The sequence below is a fragment of the Periophthalmus magnuspinnatus genome, chromosome 7 (genome assembly GCF_009829125.3).
Source record: "Periophthalmus magnuspinnatus isolate fPerMag1 chromosome 7, fPerMag1.2.pri, whole genome shotgun sequence".
In the NCBI taxonomy this organism is placed as follows: Eukaryota; Metazoa; Chordata; class Actinopteri; order Gobiiformes; family Gobiidae; genus Periophthalmus; species Periophthalmus magnuspinnatus.
Window position 1 is genome coordinate 10760994 of NC_047132.1, and position 13908 is coordinate 10774901.

The 13908-nt window shown below is 38.8% G+C and overlaps 1 protein-coding gene across 1 annotated transcript in view; it reads left to right on the forward strand.

Annotated features, from left to right (window-relative positions):
* Positions 1-12317, forward strand: part of src (v-src avian sarcoma (Schmidt-Ruppin A-2) viral oncogene homolog) — a 49621-nt gene extending 37304 nt beyond the window's left edge. Inside the window, exons 6-12 of the mRNA XM_033969822.2 lie at positions 944-1093; positions 2738-2893; positions 3737-3916; positions 4679-4755; positions 4827-4980; positions 5839-5970; positions 6740-12317. Coding sequence (XP_033825713.1) covers positions 944-1093; positions 2738-2893; positions 3737-3916; positions 4679-4755; positions 4827-4980; positions 5839-5970; positions 6740-6948 — 1058 coding nt within the window. The 3' untranslated portion in view covers positions 6949-12317. The remainder of the gene's footprint in view (positions 1-943; positions 1094-2737; positions 2894-3736; positions 3917-4678; positions 4756-4826; positions 4981-5838; positions 5971-6739) is intronic.
* The last annotated feature ends 1591 nt before the right edge of the window (positions 12318-13908 follow it).

Sequence of the window (13908 nt, forward strand, 5' to 3'; positions counted from 1 at the left end):
GGACAGAAATGAACCTTTAGAATAGATTTAGACTGATCTTGAGCTGTATCAGAACAAGTATAAGAAAGTATAAGACATATAGACTAGTACACACCCATGGACCACTATGGAACCTACCTGGACGACTTGGTATTGAGTATTGAAACTGTAATTTTAGTTACATTACTATGTTCAGTACATGGCAATAACCGAAACCTGCACTAGTGAGAATTATTATGTAGAACTGGAGTCACATTCATAACTCATCACTTTTACTAAATATATTTAAACTATATATATATATATATATATATTTTTTTTTTTAAATCAGATGCAATACTATATTTTTGGCTGCGGGCCTGTCCGTATCTATTATCTGTAAACAGGAAGAAGTGAAAGTGAAAGAGCACAGGAGACAAAGAGCAGAGGTATCAGAGGGAGACAGAATTAGGTCAATGGGGGAATAGTACATGAATCCAGCCATCATCATCCCATTCAGACCGAGGAGAGGGGGGCAGAGGAGTGGGGTAAGAGGAGGGGGGTAGAGGAGTGGGGTAAAAGGAGGGGGACAGTAAGAAAGGAGATGTGGGGGCAGAGGAGGGGGGGGTAGAAGAGTGGGGTAAGAGGAGGAGGAAAGGGGGAAGAGCAGAGGGGTAGGAGGAGGGGGGCAAGAGAAGGAGGAGGTGTACCCCAGGCTGCCCCCTAAAAAGAGGAGCAGATTTATGAATGAATGTCTCCCTCTGGTGGAGATGAGGCTTAACAACAGCACCTTTTCATTCATTTACATCATAACTTTATTTACATTTATATATTTTGCAGTGTATTTTAAAATGTCTGCTCAGGATATCTGGGAATTTACATTGGGATTCTCACCCGAAGTTGAGCTCTACTGAAGGAAATGTAAAGGATTTTGGGTGCCGTAAAGTCTATGTAACTTCTTTGTCTCTATGTTGTCCCTGTCCAGGTGCCTACTGTCTGTCTGTGCTGGACTATGACAACACCAAAGGACTAAACGTGAAGCATTACAAAATCAGGAAACTGGACTCAGGAGGATTTTACATCACCTCTCGCACACAGTTCCTTACTCTGCAGCAGCTCGTCAACCACTACCGCAGTGAGTGTGTCCCTCTTCTCTCTGTTGCCTAGACTGTATATGTAAATTGACATTACTAACCTGCAAGCTGCCACATTCCGAATAGGAAGTGATTATAGGCCATGTTTCCAGCTTCATCGACTCGGCTCCAATTCATTTTACATTGGAAAATTGTCGCCCGTCTCTCTGTAACTGCTGCAGTGAGCCTCGTTATTTTGGCCTTAACATGTTCGTATTAACCCGCTCAACATGGTCCTGATATTTTTCACCATTTTGTCTGTAAATCAAGATATGAACATTAATAACAGACAAATCAGGCGCCTTCTTTCCCCGATGTCGCTCCCTCTAGCGTCAGCAACAGGTTTGATTGACAGCGTTGCTCAGTGCCCACTCCCTGCTAAACCAGAGATGCTGGCTTTGAGTGCCTTGAAGGTGGAAAAGCGCTATATAAAAATGTGTGACCTGGCGGGAAGGGGCATTACCTTCAACAGCCTTGCTCTGGATTGGCTCTTTGGTTGCTATGATACTTGCGGTCAGAAGTCGGCTCCAGATTCACCCCTATAACTGCTCTAGCCTCAATGAGCTCCATTTGACTAGAGCTGAACGCTGTGGGTGACGTCACACTCACCTAGTCCACGTAGACTTTATACAGTCTATAGTCTGTTGGATTAAAACAGGCCTGGTTTACTGGTGAAAGACCAAGAGCCGAAACGCCAGGGGCTAGGGAAAGTGTTTTTAATGACGTTTGATTAATTTAATGTGCAACACAGGGTTAGTCCTACATTTTGATTAAATGGGGGTTGTGTACATAAGGAGGCTCTGGTGGTGTCACCCAGGAAAAATACCTTAAATCCTAATTCAACTATTTGTATTCTGGTGAATTTTAGATGTAATATTGCTACCTTCAGTAACAACTTGAATCCATTTTATGTTTTTTTTTCTGAGTAAGATTATTTTACTTTTAAAAAGGAAAAAGAAGAAATACGAAGTCCCAAACTGTATTAATTTTAAAACATGCCCCAATTGTAAAAAAGTGTTTCTAAATTCAAAAGTTTGAACCAGGTCTCCTTTGGGGATCTAAGTCTGAAGTCCCAAATCTCAGATCCACCTCAGTCAGACAAATTTCCATAAAATAAGAAGCTTCAGTTTTGTAGATGCAGAAGAAGAAGGCCATGCAGCTGCAAGTGTTTTTGAGTGAGGAAAACATGGATCAAATCTGATCATATGAAACTGCATGTGGCCCACGAGCCTCAGGTTTGTCACTCCTGATTTCAATGCCTAAACCATTTTCCTAACCTCTGTCTTTCTCTCTCTCTCCCTTCAACTCTCCCTCTCTCATCTCCCCCTCCCCCTCCCCTCTTTACCCCCCCTCTCTCTCTCCTTTTTCTCTCTGCCACTCTTTCCCTCTTCCTCTTTCCTTCTCACCCTCTCTCTCCCTCCTTATCTTCCATCCTCCCCCTCTCTCCCTCCTTCCCTAACTCCTCTCTTTTCTTTCTCTCTCACTGCCTCTCTCTCCTCCTCTTTCTCTCTCCCTCCCTCTCTCCCACTCACCCCTCCTCTCTTTCTTTCTCTCCCTCTCCCTCCTTCTCTCCCATTCACCCTCCTCTCTCTCTCTCCCCCTCTCTCCCTCTCCCTCCCTCTCTCTCCGTCCCTCTCTCGTCTCAGAGCACGCAGACGGCCTGTGCCACAGTCTCACAGAGATCTGTCCTGTACTCAAGCCTCAGACTCAGGGCTTGTCCAAAGACGCCTGGGAGATCCCCCGAGAGTCCCTCCGTCTGGACCTCAAACTGGGGCAGGGCTGCTTCGGGGAGGTCTGGATGGGTGAGTCCTGATCACTGCTTTAACACACAAACACAACAGAACAACAGTCACATTCAGTGTGTGAAGTAGGTTTTTAGATTACGATTATTTATAGAGGACAGCAACAATAGGATGAAGGTATGGAGTAAATTTGGCTAACGATTTGTGAATTATGAGTTTAATTTGTGTTTTTACATAAATAAATAGGCCATTGTTTCCTGGTACTTTTTTGCATGAGCTCCCCCTGCAGGTGTAGTGTTGTGAGTGCAGTTTGCTCAGATGCAAAGATATACTAAATAGTTTTGAGAGATTTTGCCATTGCCCCTTTTTAATCGATTTATTGATTCATATAGCATCTTTTTGCACATGCAGAGCTTTACATTGCATTATTCACTCACTTCATACTCGATGGTATAGTATGGTATAGCCACAGCTGCCCTGGGACAGACTGTCAGAAGCAGGACTACCAATCTCTGCCATTGGTCCCTTCATCTACCATTAACATTCTTTGCACACCTCACTTTCATACTAGGCAATGTGGGTGTCTTGCTTTAAGACACAACAACATTTTGCACTAGAGCCATTGCTGCCTCACTCTGGCACCTGATATTCCCAGTAGACTCCTATCCAAGTACTGACCAGGCCTGGCCTTGATTAGCTTTAGAGATCTGACGAGATCAAGCATTAACAAGCCGGCCATGGATTAATTTTGATTAATGGTACAGCTTTACAACTAGTGACAAAAAGAGAGGAGCCAAATGAGAGAATAAATGTTGTTTAGTTAAGAGGGAGCCATACTCATAGTAAATTACCCTCCTCTAAAGTTATTCCATAGTAATACTGATTTCTGTCTTTATATCCCAGGCACTTGGAACGGCACAACGCGGGTGGCCATAAAGACACTGAAGCCGGGCACCATGTCTCCTGAGGCTTTTCTGCAGGAGGCGCAAGTCATGAAGAAGCTCCGACATGAGAAATTGGTGCAGCTGTACGCAGTGGTGTCAGAGGAGCCGATCTACATCGTCACAGAGTATATGACTAAAGGTCAGGAGGACGGGGGTCAGATGAATATTTGAATCTGATTGGTCGAAGCTTCACAACAGCAGAACAAGGGGAGAACTCAAACTTTGGTTAAATCCAATTGACAGAAGAGCAAAAACATCAAAACCAAAATATGTCTGTCACTCAGTGGGCTTTAAAATTATGAGAAATTGGAATGTTACATATAACAAGAAAACAGCTGAAACACACAAATATGCGCAAAAAAATCAAATTTAAACTAATCCTCCCGTTTGTAAAGGTCCTATATTACGTGTAAATGACTCTTGTGAACTTTAAGCCATGTTATAACGTTGTTACCTCCTCAAAAACAGACCTGGAGTTGTGTTTTGTTTCATCAACACATGTTTGAGTAACACTTTATTATTAGTCTGTCTCCAAAGCTGAAAATGCTCTGCTCCACCTTGTGATGTCATAAAGTGGTAGTTTTCACATTAACAGCTCCCTTTACCTTTAGTTCAGTAAAGCTCGGTAGTTCCAGGGCTGAAAAATCCAAATGATTCTCATGAAGGTAAATGGAGTTTAAAAACACAGTGGAGCACTTCCTGTATTACCACATCACAAGGTGGAACAGAATGTTTTCTGTTTGAGAGAAGAACTCAGCCTAAATATGCAGAGTTTGTGTGTTAAACATGTGAATGAAACAACTCCAGGTCTGTTTGTGATGAGGAAACAGCATTATAACATAGATCATAAAACAGTGTAATATTGGCCCTTTAATGTGCTGTTCTGTTCTGATCTTTGTAGGGAGCTTACTGGACTTCTTGAAAGGAGACATGGGTAAAATGCTGCGTCTGCCTCAGCTGGTGGACATGGCTTCACAGGTCTGCATCACTTTAACTGTCAAACTGACCTTATATTTAAAAGCATTGTAAAACCCACTGGTTTGCTGCAGATTGCTTCAGGGATGGCGTACGTGGAGAGAATGAACTACGTGCACAGAGACCTCCGAGCCGCTAACATCCTGGTGGGAGATAACCTGGTTTGTAAAGTGGCAGACTTCGGCCTGGCTCGGCTCATAGAGGACAACGAGTACACTGCAAGACAAGGTGAGAGACACAAAGGGGATTTACTTCATGTCAGTATAAGGCTATTAACTACAGGAGAATGAAGGGAAGGTGCTTAGTTTTACAGTGAAAGCAATATTATTCTTATAGCATTTTAGCACTGAGATCGAGATTGTATCTTCACTCCTCAATGAATTCTAATTTAGTCACGTATAAAGGCGTTGATGTGGCTAAACCCTGTTAATGTCTGATCTCGTCTCATCTCACACACTAAACACAGCCAGGCCTGGTTAGTACTTGGATGGGAGACCGTTGTATACCAGGTGCCACAGTGGGGCGTCAATGGCAAAACTGTTGTTGTGTTCCTAGGCATGACACTCCACCATGTCTTGTATAAAAGTGGTATGTGTGTTGGCTGTAGTCAAAGGGGCCAATGGCAGATTAGCAGCCTCTCCTCTGTCACTCACGTCTGCCCCAGGGCAGCTGTGGCTACAATAGTATCTTAGCACCACCAAACATGGAATGAATGAATAATGCACAAAACTGTAAAGGAGCTTTGAGCGCCTGGAAAAGTGCTATATAACATTAATTACTTATTTTAAGATACTGACTACAGGAGTCAGGGTTTATTCAAACAATGTGATAAATGTATTTCTCAGTCATGACACAGGAGTTGGAGTCGTTCCATGGCTCTTTATATTATTTTGGCGCATGCTCGTGCCAAGGCTCTTTCCTTCTCACAACTAAAATGGAGGATTTTGTCTTTAATATCTCTACTCTAAAGGACCTTCAGTCATTAAACAAACACCTCCTATAAAATAAATATATTATAATAAATCTCTGTGCTGTGTTATTCTTTCTGTTGAGTGCTCCGTACATTAACTCACTGTTTTGTTTCAGGAGCAAAGTTTCCTATAAAGTGGACGGCCCCTGAAGCGGCGTTGTACGGGCGTTTCACCATAAAGTCGGACGTGTGGAGCTTCGGGATCCTCCTCACTGAACTTGCTACCAAGGGGAGAGTGCCGTATCCAGGTCAGGAGCAAAGTCTGTAACCATAACAACCAGTGCATATGGTTATTACAGTGACGCGTGCAGAAGAGTGCAGTCAGTAGTACTGATACATTTGCTCTTATGGTCGATTTGTATAGATTTGACTTCACTCAAAAACATACTATCATTGACAAAAACATTTACAAGAATCAGCATTTTATTGTCATTGTCTTAGAAAACATTGAAATTATAGCTGCATATAGTTTTGATGTATTCCAAATGATGTTTTATTTTCTTGTTTCATGAAAAAGGGAATGTTTCAGTCTTATGTAGAGTTTTGGATCCAGTGGAACCATTCTCACTAATCACTGATAGTCCTGGTTTAGTCTTGGTCTTTAATCCTGGTTCAGTTCTACGTTAATTCAGGCATAATCCTAAATTACTACTGGTTTAGTCCTGATTTAGACCAAATTGGTTTAGTCCGGTTCAGTTCTTCTTCAACCATTGTTTAGTCCTCCATTTGTCCTTGTTTTGTCCCTGGTTTAGCCCTAGTTTAGTTCTGGTTTAATCCTGGTCCAGTCCTGGTTCAGGTTTGGTTTCATCCTGTTTAGACTTGGTTTAGTCCCTGATTTAGACCCGGTTCAGTCCTGGTTTACTCCCTGATTTTGTCCTTGTTTAATCTTGTTTAGACCTAGTTTAGTCCAGGTTTAGTTCCTGTTTAGATCTAGTTTAGTCCCTGGTTTTAAACTGCAGGAGTCTCTATAACTCCCCTCTAGTTTTCTAATCATTATTTCACATTTCTGTTTTTCAGGGATGGTAAATCGTGAGGTTTTGGACCAAGTAGAGCGTGGGTACCGGATGCCCTGCCCCGCGGAGTGCCCAGAATCTATGCACGAGCTAATGCTAACCTGCTGGAGGAAGGAGCCAGAGGAGCGGCCTACTTTTGAGTACCTGCAGGGCTTCTTAGAGGACTACTTCACCTCCACAGAGCCCCAATACCAGCCGGGAGAAAACCTCTAAAAACACACATGATCTATGCACATGTACACTGCAGAAAGAGGGAAATATGAACGTTAAATTACAAAAATTCAGAATCTTGAGTCAAACTAGTCCTGACGAGTTTAAATATATTTACTGGGATCTGTTTCTTCTCCTTGATTCAAGTCATATAGAGCTTTTTTGATATGTGTGTAATCCCTCTGTCATCCAGGTCTGATCCAGAGCAAAAGAAAAATAAAATCTGTCAACTGGACAAATCGTTGTAGGAGTGAAGACGTTTTGCTTCTCATCCAAGTCACTTCTTTAGTTCTGGTCAGTTTACTGGGGGACACTTCCTTATATCTTTCTTTTTGAAGAGAGAAGCTAACGACACTGAAACTCAAAACACCTATTGTGTTTATTACAGAAACTGCGAACAATCGGTGTTTTAAATTTCAGTGTAGTTGCATCGTCCCTTCAGACAGATATAAGGCAGAACTGAAGAAGCGGCTTGGATCAGCAGCGAAGCATCTTCACTCCTACAACTGACAGATTTGATTTTTCTTTTGCTTTAGTGCGTTCATGACACTTCATAATTTCAGATGGAGGGCAGGGGCTTGTATAACTCTATGGGAGATTCATATGGGAGTTTTTGGAAGAAATATTCAAAATTATGATCCACAAATGTTGAACCTTCTGATCATTTTTGGGATTTGGCTCAACAAATTCGCCACATTAATCTTATGGTTTAATGTTTGACAACAATCTCGTCTTTGGGGTTGAATAATGGCACCACTTTTTGAAGCTATTGTAAAAAAAAACAAAAAAATAAAAAAATAACACTTTTGTTTATTTATACTAACAGAGAAGATGTAGCAGTCGCTTTTATTAAAATCAGAAAACATAAAATAGCCTAAACAACCTGTTAAAATTCGAATTAATGAAAATAAAAACGACTCAATTAATTTTATATGTTGAATACTTCAGTTTGTGGTGTTGTTTTAATATTTATTATACTTCAAAGTTGGCATTAGAGGCACAACCATCTCTCTCAACAATGCTCCGGTGAAGTGTTTGTTTTATTTGTGTAGTTTTTAACATGTTGCCAGCTCCATGTCCACTGCCTGATCTTCAAATATTTATTTATTTTAGCATAACTCGGCAAAATCTCCATACGCATACAATCAGACAGGAAGTAGTGACGCTAACAGTGCACAGTCTGTTCTACAATGTTGTGACATGATGTGAATATCTCATTAGAAAAAATATATATATAACCCAGTCAAAAATAAACCTAAGGTACAAACTAGTCAGAACGACTGGAACAACTCAAGATTCTGAATTCAACTAATTTCAACTTAAACTTTCTTTTTCTGCCACAAATAGGACTTGATTATAACGATTAAAATGCTAATGTTGAGTAGAATCACTAACATGGACATCTGTGGCACCGAGGACGACTGCACGATTTTTACAGGAATTACGATACTTTCCACAAGCAAAAAAAAAAGTAAAGGAAAAGAACGTTGTCCAAGAATAACCAACAACCTTCCTACGGAGACATCATTATAATATATTTTTATCATGTTGAAAATGTGCTTTGTAACTACGGCAACAACGAACTAAAGATTTTAAAAAATGGACTTAACAAAAGCAGGTGAATTGTTGATGGAATATCACGATTCTGCTAAAATGTAAATAAATTAGCTTGGGATGTCTTCACTTCAAACTTAATAACTGATGCAATTTTTTCTCAATGAACAACGTTTTGGAAATCGCTACAAATTTGTTTTTATTTTTGAATTTTGGGATTAACTGGATCGTTTGACGTGTACAACTTCCCTATATTGCTTCCTTTTAAATGGCAGGCTCTGTATTTTGGGCTAATAATGTTTTTATACTTTTTTTTTTTCATTTGTGGACTTGACGCAAAAAGAAAGAAGAGGATACAAGTGGCATTTTTGACATAAAGCTAATGTCTACTGATCAGTAAACTGCAGAAACATTGAAATGATCTGAACTAACATTAAGAAGCTTGTTTTTTATTTCATTAGGTCAAGATTAATTTGCTTATATTTATAGTTTTTAAAGGTGCAATATGTAACTTTTCTGCTGGAGGAACGGCCACCTGCTTGTTGCTATGGAGATGTTATTGCTTTACCTGGAATGTTTCACAATATGGCATTAAACTTGGCACTCTTGCATTGATTCAAGCTTTTTCGGGGCTAAGCAAACACGCATTTGTGTTTGCTTTTCCACAGATCTGACTGGTAACTTTGCCTAAGTTGCATCACCCAAGTATTGAAACAACGTAATGCCACAGTATGTAACATTTTAGTGAAAAAAAATACTAAAATGAAAGCATGTTTTGTTTTGTTTTTTCATTTTGAGTTGTGTTTATTGCAATCAAAAACATGCTCTGAGCGGGCTTGCATCTCCACAAACCCGACTCTTATGTGAATGTTCCTAAGTAGGGAATCATGCAGGTGACGTATCACTTCCAGAAAATTACACAATGTATCTTTAACTCTTAGTAGGTAAAAATAAACCTAAACTAGTCAACGCTTCTAAAATCAGGGTAAATTGTTCATAATTGGAGTGATTTTCTGATTGTTTTTTGCCGTGTAAAAGTGATCTCAGGTGGAGGAGACATCTTTCTGCTGCATGGACTTTTGTGCCAATGAAACCTGCTCTTTTGTGCCAGTGCACTGTGTAATTAAAAGTGTATTTTGGTACGACTTATTAACATTAAGACAATCTTTTAACAAATATAACTCACTTTTGTGTTCTTCCTTTTGGCTCATCGGCATCAGCTTCTGGTGCTAAATCAGGAACACGTAAACATCCTGTCGTTTGTATCATGATTTTATTAATAATTGTGTCTGGGCTATAATAATTGTTGCTGTTTTATTTTAAATGCTTCTTTGGGCGTCGTCATACACTGGAGATGGACACTGCAACAAGGAAAAAGCATTTTATTTTTAATTATTTGAATTTGGTATTTGGACTTGAGCTGTTCTGACTGGTTTTTATTTATTTAGGCTTCTGTAAGAAACCATGATACGTGTTCAGTGAGCGTTTATGACATACCACACATGAATAATTATTTGACAACACTGATCTAAAACAACAACTCCAATTGTCTGGGGTTTGCGTGCTCTCTCTGTGTCTGGGTGTGGTTCCTCAGGGCACTCTGGTTACGCCCATCAACCCAAAACGTGCACAATATGTCAGATACTCCAGCTGAGGTACAGTCCCGACAAGATCTGGAGATGGGTCCCCAGAAGCTCCTGGTGGATGGGTCAAATGTAGAGAGCACATGTACAAGGACAAAAGTACCTGAAACCTAACTGTGAGTATGGTAGCATTATGTGTCCTTAAAAGTTTATACGTGGTTTTCATTACTAGATTATTAAAGAAAACATAGAAAGTCTGCAAATCTATGTCTAAGTAACTAAAGTAAACAAGGCTGGTCAGAACAGCTCAAATCAACAATCAAATCCTGAATCCAAGTAATTGAAATTGAATTGTTTTGCAGTATAGTAGCTGTGGAAGCGTGCAAGATACAAGTGGTACCAGTAGAGGGCAGTGCAGGGACAGTCCTGAAACACTGTAAATACAAATTGTTTTATTATTCTTGTAAATATGATTTTATAATTTATTCCACACAAAAGTTTATTTTATTTCCAGCTTCACCGTCACCAATGCTTTCCTCTGGTTCGTTTATGGGTGAGATCATATTTTTGCTAGTTTAAAGTACGACAGTTCAAGTTTGATTTCTGGAGTGTATCGGCCTACTGTATTTTTCTAATGTTGACGTTTGGTTGTACATTTTGTGACTGACAATAAACGGTAAAGCCTGTTGGTTTAAGGTACGGAGAAAAAAATATAATAATAATTTGAACCTATTTCTTCAATTTTTCCTGTAATGACGGGGTACACTGTGGAAAAATACCATCCACGAGAAGTATTTCTACATCTATTATTTATGTGTTTAACCTGGATCAAAGTCACTAGCACACTCATTTCTAGCAAATTTTTCATGGGTTTCAGTGGTGGAACTTATCGAAGTAAAAGTAGTAAAGTACTGTACTTGACTAAAAAAAAAAAATGGTATCTGTACTTTTTACTTCACTACATTTGAGAGCAAGTATCTGCATTTTCTGCACGACTACATTTTTGAACTGGACTGAAAAGTAAAAGTATTTTTTATTATTGAGACCTGCAGAAAAGTCTGAGGGTTTATTTTTTACATGTTCATAGTTTGAGCAAAACAAAAATATACAAATAAAAACAGAGAAATGCAACGAGTTCTGAACAAAATTCAGCACAAACCTTTATCAAAATCACTACATTTGAAGCTTTATTAGACCTAAAAATGTACCTAAAAGAACATTTTTAAACAGATACTGTAATACTTTACTTATGTAGATTTTCCCATGTGATTCTTTTACTTTTACTTGAGTATTTTTTTTGCTCAGGTATCTGTACTTTTACTTAAGTAACACAATTGAGTACTTCTTCTTCCATTACTGATGGGTTTCAGTTTTCTGTTTTCTGTAACAGTTTGAGTAGTTTTCACCCATTCAAATATACATATTTTGTTTCAGATTGTTAATTGCTATGGCAACATCCTAATGTCTTATCATTCTGGGACCCTGGATAGTATATTTTTTAGATATCGACTGATATTAAATGTTTCCTGGCCGATGCTGATATCAGTTAATTAGAATCCAGAGAAACCTTTTGGGCAATATGTAAGACCAATTTAGATAGTTTTCCCCAGATTATATCATTTTGAATTTACTAACGTCATTCACAGCTCTTTATTTTAATACAAACTGGACATGAGAGTAGTGTTGTCACATTTTGTGCAGTAGCGTCTTGTGTTCAAGTAAAGCTATAATCTTCAGGCAGCGGATCGACCCAAATAAAACATTGGCCTCTTGTAGATTAAAGGCCAACAGCTCATATATATCGATCTATCTGTAATATTTTAGTTTGTCTGGGGTGAGGGAAGTCTGGTAGTCCCTGCTTAGACTGCTGCCTCCGTGACTCGACCCTGGAAAAGTGGAAGAAAAATGGATGGACAAAATAATTGTTTACATAAATAATAAATCTTAATCAGCCAAAACTAACTTCAAATCCTGAATTTAAGCCAATTATCTTATTTGGATGTTACTTATTTTTGACAGTGTAGCATTTTTAAATACGTCTCGGTAACAATGGTTGGTCTACATTTATGTCTGGGGCCTAAAGTGTTGCAGGCATTAAAAGGCTATGCAGTATTTTTCATTCCTGAATAATCTTTTGTACTGTTTTTAAATGAAAATATGAACTGTTTATGCTGTTCAAATGAATATGGCGTTTGTTCAAAATCAAAAATATGTTTGAATAAAATTTGTATTGAGAATGAAAGGCCTTTTGTTTTCAGAGTGACCCACTGAGGAAGTGTTATTTTTGAATTTAGAAGGTACATAGTAACACATCTCAAACCTGATCATTTACATTTACTGTATGTATGAAGCTAAAACTTTAAACTTGATTTCGATACTAAACAGTAGACTTGATACTCTAATTCCAATACAACAATAATAATAAAAAACACTCTTTCTTTAGACAACAGAATGTGATTTTCAACATTAAATGGTAGTACTGTCTTCTATATTCTCATGTGTCTTATATCTGTGTAATCCCTCAGTGTCCAGTAGGTTCATAGTGGTCCATGGGTGTATACTAGTCTATGTGTCTTAAACTTGTTCTGATGCAGCTCAAGATCATTAAAGATGTTCAGGAAAGGTTCATTTCTGTCCTGTGAATGTGACTTTTTCAGTATTGATACGTGTTCAAAAGAGTATCTAATTTTGGTACTTGTTTTAGTATCAATTAGTATCTGATTTTCAATACTTTTAAAACTCTTATATTAATTAAAGGAGTGGCTCATGATATAAAAGGTCTCAAGCAGAAGCCGTCTAGACCCTTTTGTACAGATGACTACCCCTGAAACCTTTTCTGCTGGAGATAATGTGGTAAATGGTCCAGCCACTAGATAGATATATAAATAAATACAATAAAAATGAAAATAGGTGGTTGTGATCAATCACAGTTGTTGTTTTTTTCTCTCTTTTTTCTCTCTTTTGAAGGTAATAATACTGACTTCAATATTGGGAGACAGAGCAAGTCCACATTTTTGGTAAGAGTTGTACAAAATGAAGACCAAATTTACATTCACTTGAGTAACTTTTGTGTTGAACGGCTCCTTCATATAAGATTCTGTTTTTCTCATTTTTGTCATGTATCCAATTTGTATTTCATCAGGTCTGTTTAAATATTGTGTAACATTGACTCTTGTGATCTTTAAGTCATCATGTTGTTACCTCCTCAAACACAGACCTGGAGTTGTGTTTTGTTTCATTCACACATAATTGAGTAAGTATTTTTTTATTAGTCTGTTTACATCTCCAAAGCTCAAAATGCTCTGTTCCACCTTGTGATGTCATTAAGTGGTAGTTCTCAAGTTAACAACTGGATTTTACATTTAGTTAAGTAGAGATTGGCAGTTCTGGCAAAATTGAAATCATCCAAATGATTCTAGTGAAAGTGTATGGAGTTTACAAACACAGTGGAGCACTTCCTGTATTACCACATGATGACATCACAAGGTGGAACAGAGAACCCTTTAATATTCAGTTCTTCCTATCACATTAATTTATAAATCAACTACCCCCAAATACACCACTTTTTATCTCTTACAAATTGCTTGTACCACCATTTACGCTACTACCTCCTCCTTTAAAGTAATTGTACTCTTACTTGAGCTCTATATCTAACTATCAGCTGCTCTCCCCACCTCTGATCTTACCTGAGCATTATATTACCCACAATAGTCCAGCGATCGAGCGCGTGTGTGGGCCCCCTGCTGCGTCACGTGTACCGGCGCAGGACCGGGCTCCGGAGGTTTACCAGAACGTCCCGGAAGTGTCGGAGAGTGCGCGCACCCAC